The 19,629-nt window shown below is 43.9% G+C and overlaps 1 protein-coding gene across 2 annotated transcripts in view; it reads left to right on the plus strand.

The window, feature by feature from the left end:
• Positions 1-2,402: 2,402 nt before the first annotated feature.
• The window catches only part of SV2B (synaptic vesicle glycoprotein 2B), a 28,372-nt gene continuing 11,145 nt past the window's right edge, over positions 2,403-19,629 (plus strand). For both annotated transcript variants that reach the window (XM_009276583.1, XM_019471330.1), the window contains exons 1-5: positions 2,403-2,916; positions 14,729-14,909; positions 15,543-15,694; positions 18,163-18,296; positions 19,060-19,149. In XM_009276583.1, the coding sequence (XP_009274858.1) occupies positions 2,403-2,916; positions 14,729-14,909; positions 15,543-15,694; positions 18,163-18,296; positions 19,060-19,149 (1,071 nt within the window). The remainder of the gene's footprint in view (positions 2,917-14,728; positions 14,910-15,542; positions 15,695-18,162; positions 18,297-19,059; positions 19,150-19,629) is intronic.

Genomic DNA, 19,629 nt, shown 5'->3' on the forward strand with positions numbered 1-19,629 from the left:
GAACATGATGTTCAGTCATGACACAAATCTTTGTGTAATCAAGAACGTTACTTCAAGACTGGGGGGTGCTGAGACTCAAAAGTACTCCTGGATTTTTTAACCATCAGTGGTGACACTCCAGCATTGAAACAGGAGCTGTAAAACCCACCTAAGTGCTTCTGGTGGCTGTCAGAGGTATTAACTCCCCTGCACAATAACACCTCCATTGCGGATGCAAATACTTCTCTTTACTGCTACCTGCACTGTAGTCTCCTGATCCTTCTAACCTGATCAGGATGCCTTTGGGATTTTTTTAATTATTTTTTTTTTTTACTTTATTGATTGCTCTTTTTCAGCCCTGGAAGAATGCCCTCCTGCCTTTTTAACTTCATGCAAAATGTATTGTGTGATTCAGCACAAAGAAAGGGAAGAGGAAACACGTTGAATGCAGCGACAAATGGCAGAGGGCTCAGAGAAAAGGAGGAAGCTCTGGCAGGGCCCACAGGGGCCGTGTTGTAATTATGTGCCATAAATATATAGCTAGCTAAACAGAAATGCAGGGGAAGCTTTTATGAAGTTTCTTGGAGCAGCTCCCATGAACGGCATAGGCAAGGCACGGCCATGACTCCACGCAGACAAGTCAAGCCTCTGCTCTTTCCTTATCCTGAACATTTGGGCTGCCAAAAAATCACAGCATTTGCAGAACGAATGATGCCCTTCTGAGCATTTTGTGAGAGTGCTTCTACTGAATTTCTCCTCTGAAGTCATTTTAGCTGCATGCTGTTTAAACCCATACTGTCTGCCAATAAGATCCTGAAGTGCAGAGGTAGCACTGCCACTTACAGTGTGTGCATTTGTGTACACTTCTATAGGTCAACTGACTGTGTAGGTACCAACGCCCACATATACACACACATGTGCCTGCCCACGTCATTTCATAGCTCATTTACACTTTATTTAGGCAAGTAGCTCAAAGCTTAAAGTGAAGTCCACATTTTGTGCATGCCTACGCTGTGCTGGCTCCTCTAGCGTGACTCTACTCAGTTTCCCACGTGAGTCTCCTTTCAAACTCCTTGTCTACAGCTGTGTGCGGCAACAAATGCAGGAGAACACTGGAGAGCCAGCTGGCTGAAAACTGCTTGAAAAATAATGGAAATCAGGTGTCCAAAATGAGAATGTGTTTAGATGTGACTTGGCTTCCCTTGGTTTTCCCTGCAGAGAACAGTGATTCCATATTAGCTTTGTTTTTTGCTCTCTGTGAAAATCATCCTCCGTTGATGGTTAGATATGGGAAGAACAGAGCTTGGTGTGACTTTTGGTGACTTTATCTTGGCAGACACTGCATTTTAGTTGTACATCTGTCATACAGACGGAGAGACACTAGGGAAAAAAAGAAGCTGTTAAATAAAATTAAGTTTGGGATCTGGATGAAAAAGACAACCAAGTTCCTATTTTGTGTCATTATGATGTTAGCCAGTTGTAGGTACCAGGGATGAGTGTGCTCTGGGTAGATGGACAGAAACATATTTATCAACCTGAGAGCTCTGTTCCAGCAACCCAGCTCAGTACTGTTCTGCTCCCTGTAGAAACCAGCACCACATGTGGGTGGCAGGACTTCTGGGAACGACAGAAATTGGGACCACACATTGCTTTACATTCTGCTTTAGGCTCCCACTTAACTTGGTAAATTTTAATGCTCTTTTTTGTTCTGAAGCTTTGGGTTTTGATGATGCAAAAACATTCCTCCAACACTCTGTTGCCATTTTTTTGCAATGGAAAAACCTGTATTCAAAATGTGGGGCATTAAACTCAATGCATGTGTGCTTGCAAGCTTACTGCTGTCTCATTGCTATTGTTTCCTCTTTCTCAGGACATGACCTTCACCACCACAATGAATCAGGAAAAACCTGTCAAATCCTCCTAGCTCCCTGGCTGTGCAATTTGCTGTTCCCTTGCTGTAAAACCTGTATCAAAATGTGGGGCATTAAACTCAATGCATGTGTGCTTGCAAGCTTACTGCTGTCTCATTGCTATTGTTTCCTCTTTCTCAGGACATGACCTTCACCACCACAATGAATCAGGAAAAACCTGTCAAATCCTCCTAGCTCCCTGGCTGTGCAATTTGCTGTTCCCTTGCTGTTCACCAGACAGCAGCTCTTCCCACCCAAAGCACAGAAGAAGCCAGCAAGTCACAAATGACAGCTGAAAAGTGAAGCGTTATCAAAAGCTGTGTGAGACTCTGTCAGAGAGAAACTTTAGATAGGAATCCTCCTTCTGAGCCTGGGAAACTGTGTATCCCTTCAGTTCCAAAGAACAGAGAGAAGATATGTTCAAGTAACCAATACCAGAAATTGTACAAATCAATACATATATTACAGTATCTACACAGAGTGATCTACAGCATTTAGAAATCTCCATTCAGAATGGATGATGGATATAGAAACACAAACCTCTATCAAGGGGGCAGGGAGGCAAACCAAGTCTCAGATGACTACAGGTACCAGGATGGTAACTATGAAGGGTATGCACCCAATGACGGCTACTATCGTGGCGGGGATGAGCCCGCTCCTGAAGAAGATGCCCAGAGTGATGTTACAGAAGGCCATGATGAAGACGATGAGGTCTATGAGGGGGAGTACCAAGGGATCCCGCACCCAGATGACATTAAAGAAAAGCAGAAGCGAGCTCCTGCCGTGGCTGATGAGTACAGAGACCATGCTGACCTTATGGCAGAGAGGATGGAGGACGAGGAGCAACTTGCCCACCAGTACGAGAACATCATTGAGGAGTGTGGCCACGGACGCTTCCAGTGGACCCTCTTCTTTGTTTTAGGGTTGGCACTGATGGCAGATGGGGTGGAGGTGTTTGTGGTTGGATTTGTTCTTCCCAGTGCTGAGAAGGATATGTGCTTATCCAGTTCGAACAAAGGGATGCTAGGTAAGTGCCACTTGCAAACAGCTCTTCTAATGCAGCAGACAGTAGCTAGAACATCTTTTCCTAGTGACCAGCTGATTTCAGGATCTTCTGGTGACTCTCCTCTTGTATTGTATGTCATGCATAGTGATGGCTGGGTGGATCTGACTCAAGAGGGGTTTGCATGGTGCTGAGAAGGCGGCTACTCAAGAGCAGCAGAATTGCACCACATCTAAGCCCACCTTATGAATGTGCTGTGGCCCCAGTACTGGTCACTGCAGGCTGGATCTGAACAAGGCAGCTCGCAGTCAGCAGGTCCACAGGGCAAAACCCATAGGGATGTTCAGGGACAAATAAGTGAAAGGTTAAAGGCAGCTTTTCCTGCTTGAGGACCTAGTGACTCAGATTTCAATCCTTTTAGAAACTGAATTGTAATGAGAAGTCCACAAAGCAGTACTGCTTTGTATGTATGATAGTTATAAAAGATGGGTGTCTGTTTGATCTGGATCACTTTGCTGTTACATTGTGGCTGCTGATGCTGCCCTGCTCTCCAAAGTTTTCCACTTTGGCCAGATTCCCCTTTTCTTCAGCCCAAAGTCCCAACTGGCAGATCGGTTGGGTTCTGCAGTCGGTTCCTTCTGCACACTAACTTCTTGGTCAGAGCAGTTTGCTAATACGTCCTGGGTCAGAAGTAGCCTATGGAGGTTTCTTCTTAGGTCTGTGGAATGCAATTGATGTGCTGCATGGGGATTAAAGGCTGAGGCTACTGGCAACATCCCTTTTGCATCACCATTGACACCTCCCTGTGGTGAAAATACAAAGCCTTAGTTATTGTGAGTGAGACTGGGTGGAAAGGTTTGGATGAACAATTTTTTCCCTTGCACATTATAAGTCAAAGACGGCAAAGTCTCCCAGATCTGCAAGAATCAGGAAAGCATCCAACATGGCCCGTAGTGAGAACCAGCCGTGCAATAGTACAGCACATCTGGAAGGAAAATAAAGTAGCTCTTGGAAGAACTGCTTTAGGAGGGGGATAGTGTATCTGGAGAGACATGTACCAGGGTTGTAGGGGAATCATCAGGGCCTGATGGTATGAACCATCAGTTCATACATTCTGGCCCAGAAGCCCTGCCTGATGCAAGGTAAATGCAGATTTTGGGTTAGATCCCAGCCCTTGACTCCATTCTATTTGCATTATTTTCATGTGACAAATGCGATAGATAGTTATCCTTATATAGACCTCTCATCTTGGTGTACTGATGTCCTGGACACTTTTCTCTTCTGTTTCTTCTTTTTTCTTCTCTGAACTTGAAGGTGTTTATTTCCATAATTAGTTAGTTTTGTACTTAGTTTTGTGTCTTAAAGAGTTTGCTAACTTTTTTTGCTTCACAAACCACTTAAAAATTCTAGCTCGAAAGATCTCAGGTCAGGTATCTAAAAGCAAATTGCTCACAATTGGATCCTGATTTCAAAGGGACTTCTGAATTCACCAGGCTGGGTGCCTTTCCAGTGATGAGACCTTTTATGAAAAGCAGGTCATTTATTTTGGTGATTACATGAAAGCTGAAATCTTCTGAAACTCTGACCCCATAAATATCTATCTCCATAGAGCTCAAGCTCTGGCAGGCACCTGAGTCAGAAAACTTCAAATGTCACAAGAAAATCTATCTTTGAAGTATTTCTGGCCCAGCCACAGGTAAAAATGAACACGAAATCTCCCAAGAGAGCTTGTTCTGCTTTTTCCAGCTCAGCATTTGCAAGGCTGAAAGTTCAGAGTGTTCTGATAAGCTCTGAATAAGCAAGGAGACATTTGGGTCTGTATCCAACCCCAGCTCCAGCCTCCTGCGCATTAACCGACCTAATCTGGAATTGCTGATTAGGGGAAGAGCACTGTTCTTGCTGCCTTTCCTGCCCACTTTTAAAGACAACTTTTGAGAACCTGGTTTTGCAGAGCAATTTTCTCTGTCCTTAGCTTGTTTGTTCGGGGGATCTTCTCTCAAAGCTTGTATTCACAATATTTTGTGGCTTAAATATGAGGAAAAAAAAGAGTTTTCCTAAAAACAAGAAAAGTTGATTCATCTTAGTTTGAGGCAGAGAGGAAAGTGGGTATTTATGGTAGCACTCAATTGTTACTGATGGGCGTTGTACAGGAGGCAGGTCTCTGATTCAGTCCGTCTTTTTTGTTAAACGCACTTTTGCGTCTGCTGGATATTTCTCTACTGCAGTTTTCCTCTTGGATCTGAGGTTTGTGAGATGATCCTTTGTGAAAATCATAGAATCATAGGATCATTAAGGTCGGAAAAGTCAAGTCATCAAGTCCAACCGTCGACCCAACACCACCATGCCCACTAAACCATATCCCTAAGTGCCTCATCTACTCGTCTTTTAAATACCTCCAGGGATGGGGACTCAACCACTTCCCTGGGCAGCCTGTTCCAATGTTTAACCACTCTTTCAGTAAAGACATTTTTCCTTACATCCAATCTAAACCTCCCCTGGCGCAACTTGAGGCCATTTCCTCTCGTCCTATCGCTTGTTACTTGGGAGAAGAGACCAACACCCACCATGAATTAAGCTTGGCTTAGAAAGCTTTAGATTGCAGAGCGGTGCACTGATACGAGTAATGAATACCCAAGGGCATCAAGAAGTGAGGGTGTGAGGAGGCTGGCGTGGGTACAGGGCTGCTGGAGGGCGTAAGAGGGGAAGAGTGTAGATCTCTGGGTCTGGAGAGGAGGAGGAGAGCTTTCTCCCAAACTAAGGGCAGCAGCAGGGAGCGGAGGGTGTTGGAGGTTTGGCGGGCAGCAGGGCAGTGCAGAGACACGAGGTTACGAGGTTTGGGTGCAGACCTGCCTCCAGCACAGCCTGGTGTCCCAAGTACTGCCCCTGCAAGAGGGTTTTATCCCTTTTCTGAGCAGCTGTGGGTACACGGTGTGATAAAGGACAGCCAGATATCAGCTCCTGAAGGGAAAGGCTGGGGAAGTGCTATTGATGGAAACAAGAACATAATCTTCCTCAAAACCTTTCCTGGATTAGCTTTAGCACCCATCCAGCAGCAACTGGAAAAAGATGTCTCCTAACAAGGCTCAGAGCCTCCAACACATGCTCATTTCCCTCAGGGTTTCCATTCCCTCAACGGTCTATGGGTTGTGCTATTGCAAATTGATCTTGCTAATACTCAGGGTTCAATGATACTTATAGGTTGACTTGGCACAATAATGGGTGGCAATCAAAGAGCTTTTCACCTCAATTTCTGCCTAATGTGCAGGGACGATCTTGTAAGAGTGTGTCTGCACAGAACGAACGGAGGGTTGGTTAGAGAAGGCACAGCTTTCCCTCAAATTATCATGAGGTTTTGGGGATGCAGGGTCATCATCCACACATGAGTTACTGCCCCTTACCTTATCCCCATGTCCCAACAGATGTCTACAGACGAGCTGGTGTTTATTCCCAGGCGACCATTCGTCTCAACACGTTTTTGCTAAGGAAACATAATCAGGTTATCCCAGGTGGAGTTAAGGTTGCTTCCAGGCAGCTGCTAATATTTAAACACACGAGAAGGTCTCAGCCATAACAAAAGAGGCCAGGATGGAAAAAAAAAAAGGGAAATAAATCAGTTAAGTAATCAAACTCTCGCAGAAGTAGGAAGGGACAAATAAGAGAGCTAAAGTAGATGCTCCCTAAAGACCAATTTAGTGAAGTTCAGCTTCTGCTAAAAGGACATTAAATACTCTGTATATTGCATATTTTTCCTCCCTCAGAAAGCAAGCATGGAAAAATATCAAGCAAATTATGGCCAAATTATGCAAAAACTACAAATAAACAGATGCCCACAGTGTTTCATGAAATGTGTGAAATGAATATGACACATCTTAGAAAACGTTTACATTTTGTGCTGAAAATAAACATCTCACCATCAGATGCAAATTAACAGCTATTTTAGCCCTAAATATCCCTAGTGGGACAAAACATATATCTGGAGTTTTTCTGTTATGCAAAATGCTATTTTGAAGATGATTGTGGGGTATTACAGAAAAAAAAGAAACAACAACTGTATATATTTTAGCATTTTAGTTTAATTTCATCAGTTTTTAACAGTGGTTGTTAAGTTTGGTAACTTGTAACAACATTATTTTTACGTATTCATTTGATAAATCTGCTTTGCTGAGCTTTCACCAGCAGTAGTCATAATAATAATAATTCATTTCTTAAATTTACTGAAACAGAATATTCCTTTTCAGTATAATACATCCTGTCAGAAACAGAATTTTTTTATTTGCTAAGGATAATAATTTGAAGAGTCGTAAAATTTGTATTTACTTATTTGCTGAAAGGCACACATCATTGTCATTATTTGGAGAAATATCATATAAATGTATATCTTCAAGTGCTTTTAATCACCTCTCAGAGGACTAAATATTATATTTGCAAGTGTAGAGCAGTAAATACACAGCAAGTATAAAAGATGGTGTCATAGTAATGTTTTAAACTTTTTCACATCCTGCACATAAAAAACGCAAGGCACAGTTAAAGCATTTCACATTTCACAGTTCAGTAAACTGAGACAAGGAAATTTTTAAGGGCTTTGCCCATAACTGCAAAACAGCCACACCAATGCAGAGAATAAAATCTGTCTTTCAGGCACACAGCTCTCTTTTTCTTTTTATGATTTAATAATCATATTTTAAGGAGGATATCATCTTACAGACTCTTAGCCTAGCAGTGTTAGACTAAAAAAAATAGAGAAAAGATCCTATTAGTAATTATGCAGTTATGTAGCAATTCAGGCTTGGCTGTGTGAGTCAGGTTAAATAGGATGTGTAACAATATCCCTGCTTTTTGTTGTGTGAAGAGGATGTTTTATTATCAGCTGAGATAGAATCTGGCCTCAGCTTCTCATTGACCTGAATTCATCTGATATGACAGTAAATCCTAATCCCCTCGGCAGAGCTCAGTGGCTTTTCTTCACTTCTTTTTTTTTTTCTGGATAAGGGCAGACAAACCCAACCATGGCTCCCTTGCTCTGCCGTGACCCACGGCTGCCTGTTTTGCACCTCCATGGCCATGGACCCACAACATGGCAGCTGGCTAAACCCTGCTGAGACCTGCCTGCGTCCATGTCCTGAGCATCGGGCACAAATTCCTAGCTGCAGATTTGCTCTTGGGCAGAAACACTCCCGCAGCCCAAGGAGCAGCATCACCCCGAGCGGTAGGGACATGCTAGAGGAAAAAAGGGGCTTTTTAGTTTTGGGAACACCCCGCACCTTGTGCAGGTCTGATACAGGGATGGCTGCATCCCTATTTATAAACACTGCGGGAATTTCATCTGACGAGAGCCAGCACGAACAGGTTTTCGTTTAACAGCAAAGGATTTGTTTGGCTTCCTCTGTTGAAAACTTTGCTTTAGCAGAGGGGTTGGGTGGGGGGAACCAGATGGTCCCATGAATATTGTAGTGATGGACAAGTCCCGTGGGGGGACTGTGAAGCTGGCTGAGTGTAAACAGCCACCCACACCGTGCTGGCAGCGCTCGCTGAAGTGTTTGGTCTGCGTTGCCTTGCCAGTGCTGCGTCAAAGCGCTCGTGGATCCGTGCATCCACCTTTGGCTTTAATGTGCAGAATCTCCTTGATCTCAGTAGCCAGATTCACCCGATATCCGCCCCCAGATCTCTGAAAATGGAAAGCCGCCTTTCACATGGGCGATCCGTTTCTCAGTGGCAGAGCCATTAGCTGTAGATGAAGTCTCTCTGCTTGTACTTAATCAACAAGGCAAGTGCAACGAGACTACCCTTTCATTTGATTTCCATTTACAAGGTCAAGGAGATTCAGGGGGAAAGCACTAATAAGCCTACAAGGAAAAGCAGATAAGAAATTTTGGAAGAAAAGGAACAAAGGCCACTCAGCCCTCGGTTCATCCTCTGCTGAGACCATCCCCTGTTCGGGGACATGCTGGCCATCGCCAGCGCACAAGTCAGTCAGGACTACCACTGGTTTATTCCTCTCTAAATTACTTATGCACAATTGGATCCCGTGCCTTGCCTCTTCCATCTCCCAAATCATCCAGACCTGACTCACAAAATTTTGTTTGTGTCCATAAAGTGCACCCATGTATAACAGATGCTACAGCGGTAAGAGCGTTTGGATTTTGTTTTTATTACAGTTTGAATTGCAAGATACATAAGGTCCTAATCCTTTTGCATTGTCCAAATGCTTTCCCCCTTCAAAAGCCTTCTCTTTAACCATAGGGCTGTACTGTAGTGGCCTGGGCTTTGAAGGCAGGTAGGAGCTTCCACGTTCCTGTGGTCACTGACTCTGTGCAGACCTGTTAGCAGAGGTGAGACAACCCTGCACCTGGATCCAGGCAGCCTCCTCACCTTCCCGACAGCCCCAAGGACTCTGAGACTAATTCTTCCCATTGAGCTGGGTTTTTTTCTGCTCAAATTTTCCATTTATTCCCTGAGTTGTTGTTCTGACTTGACAGGGATTATTTTCAGATGTGCCTTATTTTTAAGAACTTTAATCCCATTAACTGTCAATGAAAGAAATTCATGCTTGTGATGGAGACTTAGGTAAACCTTGAATTTTTCATTGAGCTGGTTTTTTCTGCTCAAATTTTCCATTTATTCCCTGAGTTGTTGTTCTGACTTGACAGGGATTATTTTCAGATGTGCCTTATTTTTAAGAACTTTAATCCCATTAACTGTCAATGAAAGAAATTCATGCTTGTGATGGAGACTTAGGTAAACCTTGAATTTTTTGTTTTCTTTCTGAAACCCTTACTTCTAAATATATTGAAATAGTAAAAAGAGAGTTTAGCACACACGTAATCATCTACAGTATCCACCTTTCTTTATTCCTAGAAGTTCAGCTTTTAAGTCCACAATTCCTGTCTAACATGGAGCACACAACTTCAATAAAGGCTTTTCTTAGTGAGAGTGATGTATTTGTTACCTCTTTTCTAGTGGGAATAAGCCCAGTCAGTGGTCACATATTTTCCTTATAACTTCAACATTGGATGAGTCATAACCCGAAATTTATTCTTAGAATTTCTGTTCTTTGGTTTTCCACAGATTTTATGGGATGCTATTACAGACTTTCCCACAGGCATTCATTATACTCCATTACTCGTGGAATAGTCTGCAAATAATGGCTTATTCAGAGTTGCCCTTAACATTTCATCTAACCACTGCCTGTGTTAACTGGGAAGCTGAGCCCTCCTAGCACAGTCTAGGTCTGAGTGGTTTGAAGCTGAGGTTTGAAGTCAGGTTTCTGGTACAGACCATTGTGATGTTGTTCCCTAGAATATTTGGTGGACAGAAGTAACGCAGCAGAAGAAATACCATTTAGTGATCACTTTTCTTGGTCTAATTCTCCTTAAAATTTTAGTTTCCTTGATATGAGCTGGATCTCTTTCAGAGGTAACAACCATCGCTGTGTTCTCCAGAAGACTGTCTCTCCTGCATGGAGACTTTATGAGCAACTATTCCACTCCTGCCTGGGTCCCTGCCACCTTATTGTTAATCCAGGACACAGCAATCTGCAAAGCCTGACGTTGTTCTGCACCTTGGGTCCCAAGATCTGTCAGCTGACAGAGTGTTTTATAGCAGCTGCCCCAAAATGTTTAATTATATTAGCCAGAACATGCAGTCTTCCCAAAAGAGACCTCTCCATCATAATGAAGTGTCCTACTGATTTTGTTTCAGTCCTGAAGCAAACATTTCTGTAACTGGGATCCTTCCCCTCAGAAACTGGCCAAGCGGACTGTCTTCTGGTCATCCCTGAGGTTTCCTTTATTACAGATTTTCATTGTTTTAAATTTCTAAGGGACAATGCATCCATTGGTTTATCACATACGATAACCAATTAAAGACACATCCTCTGAGTTTGTGATATTAACAGCTCTGCTGTGTTTTATGTTGCTCACTGTTTGATGGATGCCCATCATAAATTTGGGCTCCTCAGTCAGAATCCGCAGGGGTTTGCCCACAAAAGCAGCTCCACTCCACTTCTCGATGCCCAGTTTCAAACACTGCCACATCCCATGCTAAGCCCACTCTTCCCCTGGCCAGAGAGCTGGCTGCGCTGCCACCAGCCAGGGTACTCGGCTGCAGTAAATCACCAGCTAGAAGACAGTAACAACCTCCTCCACCTCCTCCTGACCTGGGACATTTTCTGTTGTTAAGAGGATTTGGATGAACATCTGCCATCCAGGGATTTTCTCCGGAAAAAAAAAAGAAATTAACTCTGGCAGATCATTTTTTCTTCCTCATCGGGGTCTGGCGGTGTGGGCTGAGCTGTGCTGTGAGCTGCTCACACGGTGCTGGCAGGGCTCACTGTCAGATGGGTGGCTGCGATGCACCAGTGAGTAGATTCAGGGTGCACCATCACTTCCATTTGCTGGCTGCAATCAGAGCTGCTCCATTAAATGTAGCTCAGGAGCCAGGGTAAAAGCATTAAGCCTTACAGCACTGCATTAAGATTCTTCCTTCAGAAAGATTTTGGTCTGAACCAGTTTTTTTGCCTCAGCTCTCCTTTGTAATTTGCACTTCAGTGAACAAGCTGGAGACCAAAGTTAATAGAGAAAGAGATCCCAGATTCCCAGCTGCGTACGTATCTTCTCTGACTGCTGCAGGATCAGTATCTGAAACACCTTTATCCAGCTTCAGATCACCTCACCAGGACAGCTGGGGTGAGGAGGGTAGGGCAGGGAGTGTGGGTATTGATCGCACAGAGCCACACGCTTACGGTGGAGGTACAATTGTGCTGGCAAAATCCTGTGCCATGGTTCTGGTACAAAGGCTGTTAAGAGGCAAGAACGGTGTTTTTGCCTTTGACACACAAAATCCTGATTGCCCATTAGACACCACGTGGATAGAAAAGGAAGCAGAACCATTCACAGAGAGGTGACCCCACTGTCCTGCTGTGGAACGGGGGAGATTTCAGAAGTCCAAACTTTTCCACTTTTCCACTTACGATCAATGTGAGACAAGCAGCCGTCAAATGCTGCAGTGGCTCTCTGCTGCATAGTTTTTAATTTAGTAACGCATTTCAAATCAAGTGCAAGCATTCACAATCAAAAGAAAGACAATCAGCTGCCAAATAACTCTCTGCATTAGTCCTCAGCCAGCTTTGCTGGATGGCATAGAACAGCCTTCAGCCATCAGACTGATCGTCTTGTTTAAACATTAACGAATTGCAAAAAAATTCATCATCACCTTGTTTCCCAAGTGATGTGTTTGCCAGAACAGGTCCTGGGGAAGGTGTTGGCTCTCAGGAGAAGTCAACACTTGGTTCAAGGTGAGGATTGACCCTCCAAAGGAATGTTCTTCAACCATGCCTGAAAAATGTTTATTTTAGCTGCATTTCTTCAGTCAGCGAATAGGAATGTTTGTTATCAAGGCAGCGTATTTACTTGCTCAGCATCCGTTGCCTTCAGTGGGGGCCAGGGATGCAGGGAACACTGCTGATTTTCTTGAGTTATAGTGTTTCCTTCAACCACTGCTCAGGTGGGTCTTGAACCTGACATGGCCCCAGTCTCCAAGCACCTCCAAGCACCTCCAAGCACCATTTTTTCCTTCAGGAACCCCCTGCACTGCAAGTTCTGCTTTTTGACAAGCAGATATTCCTCCACCCTGACATAGTTCAGCTCCTCTGGATCATATCCAGCCATGATCAGGGCCATCAGGATCTCCACAGCAGGACTGTGCAGCCAATAGGCATAGACTACAATCCTGCCTATGGTGTCTGAGATGATATAGGTGACCTGGGAACAGCCTCTTGCACCTCTGTGCTCCCCAGGAAACACAGCGGTTGCCACCACTTTCTTCTGAAATGTGGTGATGGTGACACTGCTCCTACTCTGTGGACCACTAGCTTGCAGTAGACAGCTCTGAGACACACGCAGCTTGTTAGCCAAGGAGCTGCCAATGCAGTAACAATGTGCTTGGATGTGCTGCCCCAAACCCTTCCACGTCACCAGCTGGCAGAGCCATCAGAGCATGCTGTAAAGTCACCTGGTCACCAAGTGTTTTGGTCCTGCAGTGCTAAGGCAGAGGCAGCCGCAGCCACACACAGCAAGGGGACAAAGCATGAAGGGCTTTGTCCTTTGCACTGTGAAACTCAGAATAACTTCAGTAGTATAGATCTACCTGCTGATAGTCTGTCTCCTTGTGGTCTTGCCTCATCTGGGCTTTTTCAGAGGTGCCTTGGAGACTTATGCTCCTGCCTGATCCCTTCCATCCTTAAATCTTTCCTGACTCAAAGAAATGAACAGAGATCTGTTCACGGACAAGCCTAAAACAAAAATCTGAAGCCCAGAGGCCAATACAGCCTTCAAAGACCTGGTCCACGTGCTGCCAGCTGCTGGACTGATTAATTCTCAGATGTTATTCCTTAACAGCAGTGCAAATCATTTCACTCTAGCTGATCAATGTTTCCAACCCTTCAGCACTGATTGCTATTAGATTTTAAATGCTTAATATCTGATCCTGCTGTCCTTTCATATCGTAACTCCTTTAGGCCTCAACAAGAATTTTGCCAGCAAAAGGACCATAGCCTGTGGTTGTTCCTGGGAATATTCTTGCTCACTGAAGTCTCTACATCTGGAAAGTAGATAAAATAAGTGAAAAAAAAAAAAAAAAAAAAAAAAAAAAAAAAAAAAAAAAAAAAAAAAAAAAAAAAAAAAAAAAAAAAAAAAAAAAAAAAAAAAAAAAAAAAAAAAAAAAAAAAAAAAAAAAAAAAAAAAAATCCTGGACCTGTGAGCGGACCTGTGAGCATTATTAATTATTGCTATTTACACTGGCACCCAGATAAAGGAAAAGGCAATATAATAGTTGGCCCTTCTGGTGGCAATGTCAGTAGAGCCAAGAACAACTGACGTGTTTTCTAGGCCAGATTTGCAAGCATATAGTGAGCTGGGTACAGGGAGAAGAAAACCGTTCTCTCCTATTCAGCCCAGCACTAAACATAGTCACTGAAACTGTCTTTTGAGGACCCCATAGTAGAAGATCTAATGAAGTCAAGTTAAAAGGAAGAACCCATTTTTCTTAACAATGTCAGAGTGCTAACTCTCTAGAGCAAACTGTGAAGACAAGCAGTAGGTTCTCCCTTCTGAAATTTTCAGATCAAGACTGCACTCTTTTCTGTAAGTTATCCTTTAGTTAGATGCCAGATCTTGACCCAGTAACGAAGGAAGTAGCTGTGCTACACAAGGTGAGTCTCGGTAACAGGCTGATCCTTTCAGATAACGCTTGGAAAAGCAGAGAGTGAAAGAGATGATATACTGCAAAGGAAGCATGGGTAGGATAGGTAACCTGCAAAGAGATTTAGCCATGCTTTAGCAGTCCCTCTGCTCTCACAGCTTTCTGAGTATAAACAGTACCTGGAGAGAGCCTCCTCCCTACACATCCTCAGTCCCATTGCACTCAGGAGGGTTAGTGGAGTTAAGACATCAGAATATTGTTGTATCGTTGGTGGCACATAGCTAGGACACGTGTATCCTAAGCTGCTTATGCCTGGCCATTGCTTACGTGCAGGGGATATGTGAGCAGTGAGGTTGGGAAAGAAAGATGTGGGTCTGGTCAAATGAGAGTATGACTATATTGCATGAAGCAATGCAGTAGGGAGCGATGCAAGCTCATGGGCAGAAGATGGGAAAATTAGGTTTCGCCAATGGATAGAGTTTGTGGCACCTGAGACAGCTAATATGGGGGATGGGCGTATCTCTATTGCATAGAATACCAGGTCAACATCAGCTGCCATACGGGCACTTTAAAATCTGCTTCTACATTGCATACTATTTCTACCCATTTACCAAACTCATTGTCTCTGTCTCTATTCTAGGCTTGATAGTCTACTTAGGAATGATGGTGGGGGCTGTCATGCTGGGCGGCCTCGCTGATAAACTGGGAAGAAAGAAATGTCTCATCATATCACTTGCAATCAACGCTGCCTTCGCATTCCTCTCCTCCTTCGTCCAGGGATATGGATTTTTCCTCTTCTGCCGCCTTATCTCGGGCCTTGGGTGGGTAACTGGTGAATTCGTCCCATGTCCTGGAGGAGTCCTGTCACAGCTCGGCAGTTTGGGTGTGCAGGGTGGGAGAAGGAAGGCTGCTCTGGAGATGCATCTCTGGCACCGAGGCAGGACAGCACTGCTGTTTAGCCATGTGTGGTTGCGTTACCTCACTCTTAAAGTGTTAGCAGTAAGAAAGTTTGGTCATTGACATTCTTCTGGTACTGCCCAAATTGTGCAGAAAGGCAAATGAAACTGATGAACGTCCACCTCATTTTACAATCCTTACTGCCAGGGCCTCCAATGAGACCTTCAGCAGTTCCCATCACCTGCCTGTATTTTGCCTCCCTAAAATGAGTGATCACAAAATAACAACAGAGAAGATGTCTAGGTGAAGAGCAGGGCACTACACTGGCTTTATATAAACTGTAGAGGAAATTCAGCTTTCAGAGCATGAGAAGGATCTTGTCTATCTTTGATGTCTAAGACCAGTCCAGCCAAAGAGAGATTTGCATTTTCCCTACAAGTCTCACTTTTGTGCAGCACATCTGTGAGTGTGACCTTCCCTCTTCATATGTGCAATTCTAACTACAAAGACATTGAAAAAGACTCTTATTCTTCCCATGTGCTGTTTTTTCTCCTCAGTATTGGGGGATCCCTCCCCATCGTGTTTGCCTATTTCTCTGAATTCCTATCTCGTGAGAAGAGGGGGGAACACCTGAGCTGGCTTTGCATGTTCTGGATGATCGGTGGCATTTTTGCTTCAGCAATGGCTTGGAGCATCATCCCACATTACGGTAACTGTTTTGTGCTATTGACTTTTGACAACACCACATTCCTGCATCACTACACTACCCCAAAAGCCCACACAGGTAACATTAGTCAGTCCTTACACATCCCAGCATAAACAACACTGATAAATAATAGATACCTGAAGTGCACACAGAAGGTCTATAAACTGACTGCATGATTGATTGACTGATACTAAGGCTGTAAATAGGACAGATGAGGGCTGCTTTGCATAAAAGCTTCAAATACACCCCTTGAATTACACTGCCAGAGCCTGAGCTCTTAATCTAAATGTCAGAGCATTCAGGGAAAACTGGACTGAGATTATATTGCAAAAATTGATCCAGTTATCAAAAAAAAGTAACTTTAATCAGGGAATTACTGGGTGCTATGAATGATAGCAGTGAGCACAGCACACACTCTTTTCCTTAGCCAAGTGTCAACACTCTGGGGGCTGTGTATCTGGTGACACATCTCCCCAGCATGTGAGGCTGGAGTCACATCTGACTTCACCTAATTGGGTTGAGGAATGGCATGGGTTCCCTGCCCAGCGCTGGAAGTGGAAGAGAAAAAGTAGGTGGGTGGACTCTGAAACATATTCGTGCTCTGAGGAGCAAAAATCTGCATGTCACATGGTATTCCTCGTAACTTATGTGTATATCTTAGGAAAACATCAGAAACAAGTATCTGCTGGAAAAGATTAATTCCCTCAGTATCCAGTGACACCAGCTGTCGTGGTTTAATCCCAGCCGGCAACAAAGCCCCCCCCAGCCGCTCGCTCAGTCCCCCCCAGTGGGATGGGGGAGAGAATCGGAAGAGTAAAAGTGAGAAAACTCGTGGGTTGAGATAAAGACAGTTTAATAGGTAAAGCAAAAGCCGCACACGCAAGCAAAGCAAAACAAGGGATTCATTCACTCCTTCCCATGGGCAGGCAGGTGTTCAGCCATCCCCAGGAAAGCAGGGCTCCATCACGCCTAACGGTGACTTGGGAAGACAAACGCCATCACTCCGAACATCCCCCCTTCCTCCTTCTTCCCCCAGCTTTATGTGCTGAGCATGACGCCATATGGTGTGGGATATCCCTTGGGTCAGTTGGGGTCAGCTGTCCCGGCCGTGTCCCCTCCCAGCTTCTTGTGCCCCCCCCAGCCTGCTCGCTGGTGGGGTGGGGTGAGGAGCAGAGAAGGCCTTGACTCTGTGTCAGCACTGCTCAGCAGTGACGGAAACACCCCTGGGTTATCAACACTGTTTCCAGCACAAATCCAAAACACAGCCCCATACTAGCTACTGTGAAGAAAATTAACTCCATCCCAGCCAAAACCAGCACACCAGCTGTTTGCAAAATCCTGTTGGAGGAAAGTAGGACAGGCCACAAAGACCATGAAGAAAAACACTGACATTTACCTATCTATCAATTCATTTTTACCATGTTTAAAGTACACTCAGTATAAAGAAATGTTCACGCTTTTGATTGATATGATAGAGACTGTTGGAACAAATAGGCAACCTTACTGCATAGCGGTGTCAGGCTGAAATAATTCTATTGTCTACAACTACATTTGCTTTAAAAAGCACTTATGTATTTACATTACATTTATTTTTCAGATGACTTTTTGATGTTGTGTTTTTATAGTTTCTCTTTTTGATTTCCCATGTTGCCCTACTATTTTGGAACTTCAGGAAATGAGTAGAACGCCATGACGGACTCAGATGAGACCTCTGCAAGAGCCATTGCTTTATGATTTCCTTATTATGTGAATAAAAGTGTTTATAGAAAAAAATTAATTAAACATTCTTTCTGAGATTTGAGTCTAGGGAAAGTAAATGGAGCAATGTAAGAACGATGCTGTACTTTCTAGTCCTTAGCAGGGGAATAACTGACCTGGTCAGACATCAGGAAAAAAGCAGGAGAGCGGGAATCTCAAATGCAGGATTAGGATCTTGATTCTTCTAAGTTTGAATCCCAGCTCAGATTTTGTAGGTCTGGAAAAGAATAAACTTGCTTTCCTAGCTCGCTTCCATAAGAAGTGAAATACATGTGTGAGGTACGAGGTGGAAAGGAGCCGTCTCTAACGTGCCTCTCAGATCAGAGACAATTTAGCCTTTGTAAACTTTTTGCAAGATCACTGAGCTGCAATAAATTATGGCCCTGATTCCTCTACCCTTTCCAGCCTTACTTGCCTACAGCTGCATGGAGCTATTCTTATCACTAGGTGATTTCTAAACTCAAAGATAAAAGAAGGTTTTTAAAAGGCAGAGCCCGAGCAAGAATGTTCCATTTTCTGTAATGAACATGAGCTCACTTGCTGTTATCTACTGAGCATGCTATTGAGCCTCTAAGAGCCGTCATTACTAAGAATAGCAAACTTTCAACCTGTCCCGTGTCATACAGAGCTGTAAAGTTCAGAGCTGCTTTAGGAGAGAAGAACTCAGAATGCCTGGTCAGTTTTTTTTACTTTGTGGCTCTTGCTGTTTCCAGGCTGGGGGTTCAGTATGGGAACCAAGTACCACTTCCACAGCTGGAGAGTCTTTGTACTTGTCTGCTCTCTGCCCTGTATCGCCTCCCTGGTGGCACTGAAATTCATGCCTGAAAGCCCGCGTTTTTTGCTGGAGGTAAGATGATTCATCTGAATGTTGCAGTCTGATATTAGCAGAGGATAGCTGGTCCCTAATGTGTCACCGTTTGTCTTTCTTTGTCCCATCAAACACGTATAGCAGAAACTCAGAGGCAAAACCACTCCCACATGTCTACCCTAGCTCCACAGATCGCTTAAACCCCAAAGACTACAGACTACGGGGTCAATCAACGATGGTTAGTCTTTCACTGCCAAACGTGGTACAGAAAGAAGGTGGTGAGTGCTGGGAATTGTATAAGTACAGCAAAGGCATTTTGAAAACATCTCACAGAGTTTGGGCATGTCACTACTGAATCCTGGTGGAACAGCAAAGGATGGAGTACATTTTACTGAGTAAAATACATAAACCTCAGAAATCTTAAGCAAGTATTCTTTATTCCCATTTCACAGATGTGAAATGTGGCAATACCTAGCTCAAGTTAACCCTGCAAGTCCTTAGCAGAGGTGGGATTAGAGCCCAGGTCTCCTTATCTATCTCCTCTTCTTTTGTCTGATTTTAAAGCTCTGTTCCTGACTCCGCTCCTGCCTCAGACAGTTTTAGGGTAACTCCTTTCTTCAGCACAGAGATGCTGCCCTCTGTGAATACAAGCCGTGCTTTCAGCTCTTTGCGTTTAATGCAGCCAGTGCTGTATCTGTGCTTCTCCACTATATTGGACCCCTAGAATTGGTTTCTCTATGCTTTGGTAAATTACAGAGCTGGGAACTCCAACATTTGTTTTCCTTTTCTTTGGTGTTTTCAGATAGGTAAACATGATGAAGCCTGGATGATCCTCAAGCAAGTTCATGACACCAACATGCGGGCCAAGGGTGAGCCAGAGAGGGTGTTTACGGTGAGTTTAACAAAGCCACCAGCATGTAAAAAGAAAGGTTGGACATACCTTCCTTGGTGCAGCACAGCACCAGTTTATTCCTCCTTGAGACTCTTTCAACGTGACCTCCTCCAGCAATCAGAAAAAGGACTCTGAGATACGTTTTGTGCATTTAATGTAAGATGCCAGTCTGTTTTTCCAAGAATTAGTCAATCCTGTGAATTGCAGTGAGTACTCTTCATTCCTGGTGTTACTCTACAGTTTATAGACCAGTGATTTTCCAATTACATACACATTTAATTGGTCTGCTGTAAGAGACTAAAACCAAATAAGAGAGATATTAGTCATGTGGGAGATCTGAGTCACTCCTTTCTCCATTCTGGCTTCTAATCAAACTCTGATTAAACTTCATGTATCTTCTAATGAGCTTCCCAAACTCCACCTGCCTCATACCCAATCTTTAATCTCTCCAAGGGAAAGTGGGATGAGTGGCTATTACTC

Source organism: Aptenodytes forsteri, unplaced genomic scaffold, assembly GCF_000699145.1.
Source record: "Aptenodytes forsteri isolate BGI_AS27 unplaced genomic scaffold, ASM69914v1 Scaffold1, whole genome shotgun sequence".
Classification (NCBI taxonomy): domain Eukaryota; kingdom Metazoa; phylum Chordata; class Aves; order Sphenisciformes; family Spheniscidae; genus Aptenodytes; species Aptenodytes forsteri.